The 15,028-nt window shown below is 46.6% G+C and overlaps 1 protein-coding gene across 1 annotated transcript; it reads right to left on the minus strand.

The window, feature by feature from the left end:
• Positions 1 to 2,470: 2,470 nt before the first annotated feature.
• Positions 2,471 to 14,492, minus strand: TENT5B (terminal nucleotidyltransferase 5B). The gene is made up of 2 exons (XM_073317590.1): positions 14,094 to 14,492; positions 2,471 to 7,528 (listed from the first exon to the last, which is right to left on the minus strand). The coding sequence occupies exons 1-2, from the start codon at positions 14,265 to 14,267 to the stop codon at positions 6,509 to 6,511; spliced, it is 1,194 nt and encodes a 397-aa protein (XP_073173691.1). The 5' UTR covers positions 14,268 to 14,492; the 3' UTR covers positions 2,471 to 6,508.
• Positions 14,493 to 15,028: the final 536 nt, after the last annotated feature.

The following is a 15,028-nucleotide window of genomic DNA, read 5'->3' on the forward strand; positions in this document are numbered from 1 at the left end:
GTACCCAGATAATCCCAGCAAACGACCTGCACTCCATGCTGCAGAGGAAGGCAAAAAGCCTGCAAGGTCACTGCCAATGTGACCTGGGGAAACGTTCTTTCACAACCCCACCTATGGCCATCAGTTAGACCCTGAGCATGAGCCAGCCAGCTAAGCACAGGAGAGGGAACATCCTCGGTGCCATCTCAGAGCCCTGGCCTTCCCCGTGCAGCAGCTCATCTCCAACTGTGGCTCTCTCTCAGAGAAAGGAGATCAAAAAAAGCCACCAACGGGAAGTTAGGAGCCTAAACATCTTTGAGTAGGTGCAGGTGCAAGAGCCATAAGAAACAATATCCCCAGTAGAGTAAGGGAAGCAGGGCAAATAGTCTACAAGCAGAGGGCACGTGCTGGTGAACACCGCCTCTACAGCTGATCTTAATGGGAAGATACCACGGGCCAAGCCTTCAGTTTCTCAAGTGTTCCCAGGGGCCCATGCTAGGATAAAATGAAATCCCATTTGTGGGAATTCAGCCTAACCTATAATCTCAAGTGAGCAGCCAATGGCTGGATGCCAGAATACAAGATGTGCTCATTCCAGTCAGCAGTAGAGCAAGTTATCGTCTGCATATGTGTTACTTTGAAATGGAGGTGGTGCTCGGTACCTCAGAGAATCAGGCTCTTTGCTTGGACAGCATTAATCAGGCAAGCTGCCTACACTCTCAAGAACACAGTCAAGGGACAGACAACTTCTGTGACGTCGTCTGTCCTATCCCTGCTGCCCTGGGTCCGCTGGGAACAAACTGCCTTCCTCGTATCTGCAGATCAATGAGACATTTGTCTTGTGCTTGGCATCGGGCAGGCTGCAAAGCTTCCGTGCGCCGGATCGCCTAAACACAGCTATAAATGGAAAGAGGAGCCTCACAGACAGAGGCTGGTCTCATTCTGTGCTCTCACATTAGCACATTTAACACCCCAGCATCACACCAGCAACAAGGGGGCAGCGTGGCTAGAGGGGAAACTGCAGTGTAATGTAAAAGATCAGCTAATTGCCACCTCTAATTACAGAGATTAGTCCTGTCACGGCATTCAAAATGCATCTTAATTGCAGGCATTAATAAAAGTGGGTGACACCCTCTGAACTCCAAGGTTAGGGACAACAGCTGAGAGCTACAAGATTGCGTGTCCTTAAAACACGGAGCTGGCGGCAGTCCAAGACTCCCAGGTTTCGCTGTTTGTTCATTTTCTGAGATGCCTGGCCCAGACCATCACCTCCTGGGACCTGTCCCCTCCAACGGCAGAAACAGCAGCCACAGGCACTTTGATGAACATAGATTGTACAGCCCAAGCCCTCGGAAACACTGTAACTTTCTACTATGGACCTGGAGCGCCAAAACAGGCCTGCCTCCTAGGCAATCCTATCTCATGGACAGATGGGGAAACCAGTTAAATGACTTCAGCCAAGGCCACATAAAATCCGTGGCAGGGCTAGGAAGAGACGCCAGATCCGACTCTCATTCTTGGGCCTCGGCTATCCAGTAAGCCTTCTCCATTTCATTAAATACAGTGAGTTCCCTTTAAACATCACTGAGTAGGGGTGACAAATCTGTATTTATATTTGCCATCCAGCCAACGTTACTGCAGCAGCTTAGGCTGTTCTGATGGCTCATTGTTGGCCTGCAACTGCCTCTGCAAAGTGGTGACAGTAGCTTAAGGGAAGCAACTCAGAACTTCTGGGACCTTCTTTTGAGCTCCCGTGTTGCAAGCTTGGCACATCAGACTTCAGATCTTAGTCTATAAATCGGAAAGCCCTGCCCCAGCCCTGCCTTGCCAAAAAAGAGGGAGGTGATTGCAGAGGGAACACCTACAGCCCTCTTAGCAAAGGCATTTACCATCAGCTGCCTCAAATGGAGAGAGGCGGAGGGGGTTTTATGGCAAACTGATGGCCCTAGGGAGGGGTGCTTAGGGCCACCTACTACTATTGATGGAAAAGCCAGCAGCCAGTTTGGGAGTAAAGCCCTTAACAAGGGTCAAGAAGCAACAGGTTCTTCAGAACAAGCCTGTGCCACCAGGACTGCCGCTGTCCCCTTGCAAACCATATGGCTCATGCTGGCCCGCATCTCCTCACGTGGCATTATGACACCAGCATACGCGGTCAGCAAGAAATTGGATTGTCTGCTGCATCCATATCCCTGCAAAACTGAGGCTCTCCCATGGCCCTGGATGCTGATGCACTGTTGGGAGTTTAGCTCTACATGCTGCACTAGGAAAGACATCGCTTTATAAATGAGAAATTAAGCCCAGAGCAGGTGTTTTAAGACTTAATGGAACTGCTGTGTCCCCCATGGCCGAGCTAGGACTAAGATGCCACTACTAGAGTTTAGGTATGCACACAATTTGAATACAACCCACTCGCAGCTGTAGCATGCCTCTCTCTTTGTTCAGAGCAAGAAAGAGACCCCACGTTTTGAGAAAATATATATTTTTATTTGGTTAAACAAGAGGGACCCAAATCTCAGTTGTAAACATTGATAGCTCCTTTCTGATAACTAGTACTTTCCACCAGCATCCCTTTGTATAGTTTGATCCGCTCCAACAATGAAAGGCCCTGACAACTCTGTCAGGAGTTTTGCTGCTCCACTCAGGCTCACACCAATTGAGAGAGGCAGCTTATTCACTAGTTCATGCACAGTCATTGTGGGACCTAGGGGTAGCATAGAGAAGATAACCTGAAAGGGAACTAGAAAGAGTCACTTTTAAAATGACTTTCTATTCTCCCCAGCCCCTGCAAGCTAAGGCACACTTGGGGTGGGTAGAAGGAGTTTTGAAGGGGATATGAAGTTTTAGTTCATGAAAGTTACATACTAACAAGATGCATCAGCTGTAAGCAGTGCGCAAGTATCCTAAGAGGCAGGGCTAGGAGTTGGTTTCAGTAGAAGCCAACAGCTGTAGAAGAAGGGCAAGACTCCTCCTGCTTTGGAGAGGGACAGCAATGGGTGCATTCCTGCCTGGGTTAGGCTGGTGCCAGCCCAATAGCAGCAGCCACATTGGACTTAGGACAAACGGGACTTGGCCTCATGGTGTTTGGTCTAGAAAAGCGTGCGTTTCTTGTTGCTGGAGATGCCATCCCGTTCATGGCTACTGTAACCGAACTTCAGGCAGTTCTAGCTCGATTTCCCATACTAAGGAAGTATCACAGCTGGCTAGGCATGGTGATTAGTGCCAGCATTTTCAGAACAGCTCACACCCCCCCGAGGAGAGGTCAATAGTGAGAGCTAAACTCAAGTGACCAGAGGGGAGCCAAGCATTTTTGAAAGTTTGCACCTATCTAAGGTGTCTACCCCACAAGACATTAAGACTATGTTTACACATCTAGTTGTAGCAGCTGAGCAATTTACGCACTTGAGGCTCTGTCAGTGTTTTACAGTCCATTGCTGCCACTTAGTAAGATTGCCCCCAGCAGTGTTTAAATACTCCCCACACAATTTTCACAGAGGCCAAACGTTGTGGGATAAACTATTCCCTACCAACTACTGCTAGCCCGTTAACACCCTCCCAGGGCCAGTGATTTGACAAGCAGCTCGGGAAGGAATGGTGCACTATATTGAAGTAGAAAAATCTTGTTGGGTGCTGGCATGCTTCTCTCTTTTCCTGCCACGTGAACAGAGCCTACTCCAGAGGCTTGAGTAGGCTCTGTTCTAGGGACTCAACTGCCTGAAGTGCAAACAAGGAGCGTTTAGGCACCATGATTAAAAGAACCTAAATTCCAAGGACTGTGCACACAGTCCTCCAATCTCATGCCAACTCATCCAATTTGTAGATCTATCAGTCATTTTTAGTGGGGGCAGGGTCTGAAATAGTAAAGCTACCCTACCTACCCTTGTGTGTGAAGTAAACAACAAATCTGTTGAATTTAATACACTGTATTTATTTGTAACAGATTCTAAAGAATCTAGTGAGTCTACGTCAAGTCCATTGCATGACAAGTGATACAGATGCAGGGGGAAAATATGTACATTTGAAACAAAATTAAGAGTGCCAGACTACTGGAATCTTCAGATTTTCTACAAGTGGCAGCATCTCATCCTGCAAGGAATCAACCACTCCCATTCCCCACACACTCCACAAATCAAAAGTGCAGCCTTCTTTTAAGTTTTCCCCATCAAGCCTTTAGCTGTAGGGAAACTTTACATTCTGTTAGAGAAAGAGGGAGTTCTGTCACTGCCCTGGAAAGATCAGAGTTTAGTGCATCTACCTTTACACTTTGTGGTAAGGAGTATGAGAGAAGCCTCCCTGCCCGAAAAAAGAAAAACGTGCAGCATGCTACAGATCAGCTGTGTTAATAGTAAGTTTAATAAAAAATGCAAAGCCAGGTCTCCCCTTAAAGTGAGTCTCTGAGTGAGGATTGCATGTCTAGAGATCCTAGTTAGTTTTCCAAAAGACATCCTTTAAACCAGTTTTTCAGCACAAGGAAAAACTAAATTTGAAACCCCCCTATGTCAGGCATTGCCACAGGAAGCAGGCTCTGGGCATCAAGAAGTTACATGTAGCAGAGTTTACCCCATAAGCTGTATCAGGATTACTTGTGTAAATAAACTTGTACAGTCTGAGAGCATGAGGTCACAGTAGGTTTAACAAACTATGACAGGTAGTGGCAGGGCCCTGTTCTTACTGGATAAAGATGAAAGGAGCAAAGTTGGAACAGATTTGTTTAAGCCTGTTAGTATTCAGAGAAGTGCATGCACAAGCTCCAACCCTCCCTCCCCATTCCCCCCTGAAGGTAAAATTCTGGTTATACATATTCCAAGTATCTCATCTTTATTAGATTGTTCAATGTGCCCAGCTGTGGTACAGTTTTATAACCAGAAAACAAGTTAGTAAAAATAGTCAAGTATTAGCCTCTGAGGAAGCACCATGAAGTGACTAGTGTTGTCTACTCCCAGAGCTGCGCACTTATCTTTTTGAAGAGAAGATGCCTGATGTCTCAGCTGTACCAGCTTTACAAACCCATGCATCGTTAAGTCTCAAATGTGATGTTGCAAAAGAATGGGTAAGCAGTCCAGACATCTCAGGGCAGGACTGTTTGTACTCCACACACACCCCCACAACTTCAAAGGCAGAACATTTGCCTAAGAGACACTAAAATGCTCTCAGACAAAGGTTTGTTGTGGTTTTTTTTAAAAAGACAGTTTTTGGTTGTTTTTTTTTGCACAAAAGAAGTCATGTTTCATTTCTAAGCATTTTACATTCGTAATCTCATATCTGTTGCTCAGATGTGGAATTGTGTAGCTGAAAAAACAGGCTGCTTTTGACAAAAGGACCAAGGGCACAGGAAGGAAGATTTATTCTCTAGCCAAGGCAGGCTAGGATCAAGAGAATCTGCTAGGACTCTACAGCTGAATCTAATACTTGAGGGACAGGGCTCTAAGCATTTTACCTAAAACTGGCTCCAGCCTACATAAAAGCAACTGCTATGGTCAACGGTTTGACTAGCCAATAGTTGGTTTGTGCTTCAGGACAAGCCTGGTCTTTCCCAGATTGGCCAGCTGGCCACTGGTTGGTTTGTGCATTGAAACCATACTGCATGCCAAAAAGCAGCAGCATTTCAAATTCCCTAGAAGACATAGCTTTGTACTAGTCTAACCAAGGGCAGACTCCCAAACAGATCCTTTGCTTTACTGTTTATGTACACAAGTTGCTGAAAATTTTGGCACTGCTGATTTGGGAGCTTTTTAGTGACTAACTGGATAGGCCTCTACTGCTTCCCATCTCCATAAAGCTCTGCACAGCATTCTCCACAATGCAATTCTTCCCCAGCCCCAGTGTCTCATGTTACATTCAATGCCAACCCCCACCTCTGTGCAACTCAGCTTTGACTACTATTAGATACTATTAGCTAGTCCTTCACGAGCAGCAAGCCATGCCAAAAGCCTTCGCAATATGTCACCTGCAATCCAACATCTGTTATGTTACGAGAAATGATCAAATGACCCCCTCCCATCCAAAACAAAAACACATTTTCATCAAGACATCCCCACACAAGCACTTAGGGACCATAGCCCCTGCCAAAAAAAATAAAAAAATAAAGGTTTACAGTACAATTGTGTTTATATTGTTACAGGCACTTAACAGGATTCTTTGGTCCTTCAAAGGAATCAGCCACTCTGGCTTCTATCTTCAGAAACCATGAGTCTGCACAACCCTTAAAACCTCCTGCACTAAAGGAAATTCAGACTGATTTGCATTTCAGGGCAGTGCAGCTTTACCTTTAGCCTAACCCTACAATCCCCCTAACTCCCCTGTTGCCTACATAATTCATAAGTCTTCCTGCAAACATCTCAGATCTACAGTTTCCATAACACTGCACATCCAATCTCCACAGCGTATAGCAGACAGCTAGTTCCAACAAACTTGGGAAAAAAAAACTCTTGAGAAAGAGTCCAGTATATTGCCTTTTGTCACAGTTCTTCCAGAAGGCTGGCAAGGCCAGGGAGCAGCCTGGACTACAGATCCTAGAGAGTGTTGTCCATGCTCAGTTACAAGGAAGCCATGTTGGGTAGGAGTGACTGCAAGGCAAAAGGGGCTGCACATGGGTGACATAGTAGTTGAAGTTTATTTCGCTGACATATGGTGCTGGCTGATAGTAGCAGGTCACATTGGTTACTGTTGGGATGATGTTCTGCTCAGCCAGCACCCTCACAGCCAGCATGGCAATGAGGTTCAGAGTTTGCCTCCTTTCGTGTCCCATCAGGCACACTGTACTTTCATTCACCACTCGGTGTAGGGTCATCAGGCAGTCATACCTTTTGCTCTCCATCCCAACAAAGTGACTCTGAAGATAACACTCGAGCTTCCGCTGCTGTTCTCCAATGTCAGAAAAGTCTATGAAAAACCTGGAGCACATGTACCTCTGTAACGCCTTCATATCTACTTCTGACTTGGGCTTAAACCCCCTCACCAGGAGATTGCAGTACTTCAGAAGCCCACCACCTCTGATTTCTTCTGGGTTCCTGGTGGCAATGATTCGGTTCCTGAGATGGTCCATTGCCTCCCCAAAGTCCCCATACATGCTTTCCCCAGTGATTGTGGGGTGGAAGTTCTCAGACATGGGGTTCTCTGAGCACTCTCTGAATAGTAACAGAGAATCCAATATAATCTGGAAGGAGTCCACACTGAACTCAAACTGCCGTCTGAGAGAGTCCACAAATTTGAGTTCCACATTTTTCCCACTGTTATTGGACAGTGATATAAGGCTCCAGCGGTCTGTTTCATTACATACTTTCACTAGCTTCTGCACATATGCCTCCTTCAGAGTCATGGGGGTGATCTTGTCTTTGTTTACTCCTTCTGGGAGGAAGTCCAGGAGACAGTCCATGACCACATCTTTAACTAGCTGGAAAGAATCCTCACTCTTCAGATCCACACAAAAAATGAGGTCCAGGTCTTTGTACCCCAGGCCACTATCTTGATGTAGGACATGGCTAGCTGCTGAGCCATTCAACCTGACATTATGGACTGCAATTCCCTTCTTTTCCAGACGGCTGCGGACCACCTGAGATACAGAGAGAGAGACACACACAGACAGTCATTGTCTATATAGTACTAAAGTAGTGTTCTTAGACTGGGATGTTAGAACTGAAATTGGGCTTGCATGTTGAAGTAGGTCATGCCAGCATAACAAAAAGGAGATGGTTATCATTCCTATTACAAACAGGGAAGTTTGGAGGTACTCCAGAGACAAAGGCTACAGAGAAATGTTCACTTCAAAGGCTATGTGTTTGCAGCAGCCACAGGATTTAAAAGGGGCCTCAACTGCTTGTTCTTACATTAAAGTGCTCCTGGCAGAAAGTGAACATCTGTACTTCTGCTTCTGTCCTACAGCGGTTAACTGCTCCCACCCCATTATCTCCAGGCAGCAACTGTCTGAGCAGGTTCATTGCAAGATCTGTTTCCTCAAGTCTCTTGATTCTTATCAAATAAAAAAGTCTTAAGTAACAGTTTTGGCCATTAATCTGGAACTGCAACTGATCCAGGGAGAAGTGCCCAAATGCAGAAACAGTGACGTCCCACTTTTTATTTGATTAGAGTAGCTGTAGCATGTTTCAGAAGATGTTCTCCCTAACCTTGCCAAGACTCATTAAAGGCAAACTAAGAAGCTACAGTTGCTAAAATGCACTTGCCATGAGTATGCAAGTTCATGTCTTAACTGGTAAGTGTATCCTAATAATTTCCAGTGTGTCAGTATTTTGCATTTGACACCTTGCCAGGTTTAAGAAGCAGTTTTTAATCTAACAGGTGTTACCTGAGCAATTTTAATCGTGCCTCCTCAATATTGACACACCCACAAATACACCTCTGAAGCTTTGTTAAATATGAAGCTGAATCACTTTCGTGATTACTTAAACATGCATTAGGGTGAAATAACCCTATGATCATAAAATATGAACTACCTATTCCAGACATCAGCTAGCAATTGAGGATGGTAACTTCCTCTTAGCAAAAGATTTGAGCTCTATATTAAACTCAGTCAGGACCTCAAACTGAGTACTTTGGCAGAGACTCATTCGTCATCTTCCTTTAATATCAAGATATTCAGACAAAAAGTTGAAAATTAAGGCTGTGAAACCAACATAAAGAAAGCCTCAGAATAAAAAAAACAAAAGCTAAACTTCAACTTGATTTGCCTAATGTGCTCCTGAAATTGACGTGTTTGGGCCCAACAGGCAAGAGGATTATTCCAGAACAAATAGTTCAGCCACAGCTTTGAATGTAACTGGAACCAGTTCCAGTCTAGTAAAGTTTTTTTTAAATAGAGTTCAACTAATCTAACAATTTAAGCTATGCTCCACTGCAGTTATTGACTGTGACTCTTCCTTTTCCAGCTGGAGAGGGTGTCCTATTAACCAATAAGAGTCAGACCCATGAACTAGACTAAGAATTCCATTTTGGATTAAGTTTAACAGGAAGTTGGAGAGCCACCAATACTTACTGGAAGGTTAATGGTATCAAAACGACACTAATTTATATCAGCTAGTTTTGTGAAGGCTAGGTACTGCAAGTCTGAAACTGCACTTTCAAGCAAGTAGAGGGTATCCTGGTGAAAGCTATGAATGTTGGAAAACACGGAATTTAACAACTTTTTTACACTTGTGATTTTTACAAGATGTGGTTCTTATGCTGGCATTTCCTAGTTACTCTCTGGCAGGAGCTACTGTAGCTGAAGTTGGACATTTGCCTGGACTCACTGCCAAATTTTAAGATTCACATATCAAGCCACAGGGAACGAGTAAGCCATCTACTATTAGAGATGTCAAATACCCACTAGTGCATGCACCCTTACCAACATGTCAGGTAGATTAGTTTTAGATCCAACTAAGTAGTTAGGAGTAAGTTCACACCAGATTTCGCGACAGTGCATAGTTAGGTTGCTCATTTTCACATACTGAGTAGACATTTCCATCTCCCATTCAATGGGCAAAGAATGCTTTCTACCTAGGAATTGTTTGTTTATAATAGATTCAAATAAGTTCAGAGTACAAAGTAAGAAACTTCATACCAATTATGGTCAATCACAGTGACCACGTTAGACCAGATACAAAATTGTGTCTTTTCCCCCAGGTACATATTATTTTGAATATGATGTGGGGACTACAGTTTGTACTAGTCAGTCTAATATTAGATATAGGTGAAGAAGATTGATGCAGTATCAGGAGAAGGGTTTGGATTAAACTAAAAGTCTCAAACCGGAGATCTTTGCTGCATACAAGTAATAGAAACTCAGACCCCGGCTGGCTTAAGATTCATCCCAAGACCTAGAAGACAGAAGTTTTAGATCCATGATTCAATATCCCCGCTCTCTGAAATTCAGTGGGGTTTATGGTTGCAGTTCTCTGAATAGTCCAAACGCCCATGGCCAGAAGAGTTTAAAACATTAACAGCCCACGCAGGTAGAACACTGGCTATGTGTCCAACTGCCTAACAATACAATCCTGCTCCAATAGAAATAAATTGGAATTTCTCATTGACAAGAATGGCAACATAAGAACAGCCAGACTGGGTCAGACCAAAGGTCCACCTAGCCCAGTATCCTGTCTTCCAAGAGTGGCCAATGCCAGGTGCCCCAGAGGGAACAAACTGAACAGGTGATCACCAAGTGATCCATCCCCTATCATCCATTCTCAGCTACTGGCAAACAGAGGCTATGGACATCATCTTTGCCCATCCTGGGTAACAGCCACTGATGGACATATCCTCCATGAATTTATTAATTTTTTTGAACCAAGCCTTTAGGAGAATTCAAATGTCTGGAGAGTCTCTCATGGATCACACCACACTGTTCCAAAGGATACCTGCCCATGCAGAAGGCTGGATACAAGTAGTAGGATCTGTTGTCCCAACTGTAGAGCGAGAAGAGCATTTGAAATCTATTACTCACTGCTAGCACTAGGATAAAGCAGAGGAGATAGACAAGTGTTCCTAAGAGGATTGTCAGTTTCATCAGAAGCAGGTCAGTAGTACAGAGTACCTCACTATATATGGTACAGCTGAGCAATTCTGACAATCAGATGGCAGGCCCAAACAAAACCGGCCTGCATTTTGGCCTGGTATTCTCTACATCATGAGAGTAGCTGGTTATATATAACCAAGCATTACAAAGTGGCTGCCTTTTTAGGTTACTTGTTTCAGATTACTCAGACCTAAACGCTGAGACTGCCAACGTGCCTGGTCAGAATTACTGTCTTCAGTATTTACCGTAAGTTGCTAGTGGCAAGATTGTAAACATCCTTTAATCAGCTATTACACAGCTGAGACTAAAGGAAGAAAGTTTCACTCCAGTTTAGTTACTGTTCAGGTATTAAGTTTCACAATTGGTGGAACATTTGATGCTAGATATCTGGCTTCTGCCAATGTCAGCTTTCCACTACTTTACACAAATCAAGCTTGGCACTCTAATAGCTTCCTATCATTTGCTTCATTAAATCTTTCGTGTCATACATATGCACTTCAACAAAATTTGAAAGTCCAACTGAGTTAGCATGAATTTAAGGGCTTTACGTTAGCCGAAGTCACATTGCTTTGCATAAAAAAAGGCATTTTTCAAATGCCACTTGATCAATTTCCAAACTTAAGTGAAGTACTCCAAGAGCTAGAGATCTAGAAATCCTAGATTAGTTTCTTGTGAAAGCCAGTTTGTGAATAGACTTTTTAATTAGAAGCCAACATGCTTGATTTTATATTTGATGAGTCATTACTAAGGAATGAAGAAGCCTCCCTTCCGTGAATATGCAGCAGCTTACTTGAACTAGACAACCAGCAACCGTATTAGGATGTTATGTGGAAGATGTGTGCACCTGATGCACAAATGGAGACTCAAGGATCCACCACAGTGCAAATGCAGAGACCACCAAGCCATAGGGCACTTGTTCGTGTGTTCAATCTTTTCATTTTCAGGAGATTGAGTGCTCTGCATCTCCTGAAGCCCTCAAATGAATGTCAAGCCTTTCTACTAAGCTGTGAATGCTGCTATTTCCATTTGAAAGAAGTGTCATATTAAAGCACACTGGTTACAACTTTATGGTAACCAATCCCTGTTAATTTGGGAAGATTAAATTATGGCATAGAGCAGTGGTTTTCAAACTTTTTTTCTGGCAACCCAGTTGAAGAAAATTGCTGATGCCTGCGACCCAACAGAGCTGGGGATGAGGGGTTTGGGAGGGGCTCAGGGCTGGGGTGCAGGGGTGAGGGCTGCAGGGTGGGGCTAGGAATGAGCTCCAGGTTTGGAGGGGCTCAGGGCTGGGAACAAGGGGCTTGAGGTGCAGGGTTGGGGCATGGGGTTACCTCAGGCAGCTCCCGGTCAACGGCACAGCACAGGTGCTAAGGCAGGCTTCCTGCCTGTCCTAGCACCACGGACCATGCTGCGCCCCGGAAGCAGCAAGCAGCAGATCCGGCTCCTAGGTGGACGTGTGTGCAAGTGGCTCTGTGCAGCATAATGCATTTTATGCCAACAGTTTAAATATGCACTCCCCTTCAAGCTTTGCAACCCAGATTTTGCAGCTCTGGGAAACTCCAGTTGGCACCACTTGAATCATTGGACAAGCTGATATTCTGTTTACTCTGCCTTAAGTGAGAAGTAACTTATATTTACAATTCATTTTTAATCTAGTGTTTTGGTAAAGAAGTCAGTTTCCAACTTGTTTTGAGTTCACAGTGATCCTTTCACATTAAGCATTACTTTTGTTTTAGTTACCTATGGAGCAAACGATAGATTAAGTCCCTAGTGGTCCTAAATCCGCCCATAATAAAATGGAACAGAAGACATTCTCTTAAATGTCTACTGACACTGCGATACAAGTGGTGTAACTGTGCGAGCAATACTAACTGCATCAGTTTGTCCTTACACAGCTAAAGCTTCGCTTTTATTATTCAGACCTCAGAAGTCTGGAATGGGGTCATCGGGTCCCAGCATTAATTTACATTGACAAATCCAGACACTTAACATCTCCTTGACATTCTGACAAGGGAGGCTGAACAGTATTGCTTTAAGCGGCATAAAAAAGGCTCAGCTAATTCACAGACTAGTTGAGGTGGCCATGAGTGCATTTTTTGCAGAACCTGCTGCATCTATCCTAATTGTAAAGCTTCTCACAGCCTTCCTGTTACAGAAGCTAACCTGGGCTGATGGAGTCTGAATTTAGTTATTACAAACATCTGTTTTTAATATGTGCAGTAATGTAGTCCCATGTTGCCCTCTACTGATGTGGCAGTTCTAAATGAAATTTACATGAATAAGATATTAGATTATGCATGTTGTCCTGGATCCAAGATGGAGTTTTTAGGTTAACAGGAAAATGTCAACATGAAGACAAGGGACAAGCCAAGATGCAGTAGAATATCAGTAGATACAGGGAATCTAATACCAAGGCAATTCTGAATGACTTTGCCTGTGATGACCCCTCGGTTTTCTGTACATCACATGCTTCAGTCTGGGCGAGGCAGCAGCAAGATTCAGAGGCCTTGCATAGTAAGAGATGGATGCAGAGCGAAAAATCTACTATCTTCGCTTCGGCTAGTAGAAGTATTTGCTTCAGCTGGAGAATTCCTCAGCCTGGGTGGCAAGATGCCATGCGTGAGAGACTGAATATCACAGTCTCAGCAGTTTTATTTTCTGCTAGCAGACTTCAAGCCCCATATAAGCAGACAGCGAGAGCAAGCGCGGGACCAGCCTGAGTGCAGCCTCATCAGGGCAGAGTCCAACACTTCTGCACAAACTACTTACGAAAAAATCAGTGAGTCAACAGTGGCCTCTAAAGTTTCTGGTGACCTCCTTCTCCTATACAGGAAGCCTACCAGCTGGTTTAGAAAAACTGGAGATGTTTCAGGTAGCCCCATAGCATGCGCCGCTATGGAGGAGCTGCCCTTGCCCAGACACGCACTTGGTCTCCCATCAAGCAGGGGGATTTAAACACAAGTTGCTCTGGAAAGGGAGACACCCTTTGGCAGAAAATACTGGGTCTCTGCAGATCCCAGCTCCCTCCCACCCCCATGGCAGTTTCTCAAACAGGAGCGGGTCAGAACAGCTCCCATGGGAAGGCGGCCTTTGCCAAGTCACAATGCTCATGTGCTGGGGGGGACGGGGGGACGACACCCTTTGAAACCAGCTTTAGCTAGCCGATCTGCTGGCTTCCAACAGCCCAGCGCGCAGGACTGCAGCAGAGCCCGTGAACAACGCTGGGCAGGAGCCACCGCACACTTCTACAGGATAGGGGTGACCTTTAACAGGGAGGTGGGTCGCAGAAGGGCCTACAAGGCCCCCTCCTTTGCCAGCACCAGGCACAAGGGACCCCCCCCTCCTCCCCCACCATTGTGGTCACACAGTGGGGAGCCACTGGTCCCTCCCCCCCCATACCATGCACAGTGCAGAGCCAGGCACCCCCTCCCCCATACATAGTGGGGGCACCAGGCACCCCTCCCCCCAGCATTGTGCACAGTGGGGAACCAGGCACCTCCTCCCCAGGACCATGCATGGCAAGGGACCCGCCCCCCCCCTTGTCGGGGGGGGGGCTCTAGCCAGCACAGACCCCCCCCGCCGGGGGTCTGAGGGACACGCCCCCCCTCACCTGCACGATCCTGCGGGGCCGCACGGACAGGGTGGGGAAGTTGCCCCGGCCGTGGATGGGGACAGCCTCGCCCAGGATCTGGTCCAGCCGCTGCACCTGCTCCCAGCTCAGCACGCTGAACCGGCCGCCGGGCCGCTCCGAGCCGCCAGCCCCGGGCGCCCCCGCTGACAGCATCGCCACCCGCCCCGCGCCGCTCCTGGGAAACGCCACCGGAAGCCGAGCTCAAGTCACCCGGAAGCGGACAAGAAAGCAACCGGAAGTGAGGGGCTTTTTAAAAAAAAACAAACAAACAGCAGCAGCAGCAATTATTCTGAGGGGAACTTGCTGAGGGGAACCCGTGTGAACCGGCGCCGCGCGCGAAAGCCCCTCCGCTGCGCGCCGGCTACGCTGAACACTGCGGTCACCTCAGCCCCCGGAGCCGCCTTATATAGCCGCCCCGCCGCACCCCGATTGGCCTGGCCCAGCCACCAATCCCCGCAGCGCTCCGACTCCTTCCAGCGCTCTCATTGGCCGCAGGGAGGAGCGGGAGGGGGAGCTGCTTTCCAGATTCGCCAATCGGGGGACGGGACGGGCCGGGACGGGCCGGGGCCGGGGGAGGGAAGGCGGAGCCAAGGAGACGGAGAGGGAAAGCTGGCTCTGGCCCGAGGCCAGGCTTGTCCCCGTCGCTGGACGGGGATCCCGTCTGTGATTGGTCAGGGCAAGAAGGCTGGGATTTAAAGGGACACGCACCGGCCGGAGGGAGCTAGAACTGCCTTGGAATTAGAGGGGATCTCGAGGAGGGAGGGGGGAGCTGGAGCTGGGGGCTTTGGAGGAGGGGGCTTTGGGAGAATGGGAATGAAGTTGGGACTGGGGGTGTGTGGGAATCTGGGGACTGGGGTGGTGCCCTCATGGGGACACCAACAGCAGCTGGGAACAACAGAGCCACCCAGGACTTT

This window comes from Lepidochelys kempii, chromosome 19, assembly GCF_965140265.1.
Source record: "Lepidochelys kempii isolate rLepKem1 chromosome 19, rLepKem1.hap2, whole genome shotgun sequence".
NCBI classification, from domain to species: domain Eukaryota; kingdom Metazoa; phylum Chordata; order Testudines; family Cheloniidae; genus Lepidochelys; species Lepidochelys kempii.

Excerpts from the sequence above, each read along its gene's own strand:
- TENT5B (XM_073317590.1), bottom strand. The coding sequence starts at position 14,267 with ATGCTGTCAGCGGGGGCGCCCGGGGCTGGCGGCTCGGAGCGGCCCGGC. Across the intron at positions 7,529-14,093 it reads GGCCCCGCAGGATCGTGCAG|GTGGTCCGCAGCCGTCTGGA; the intron begins GTGAGGGGGGGC and ends TCTGTATCTCAG.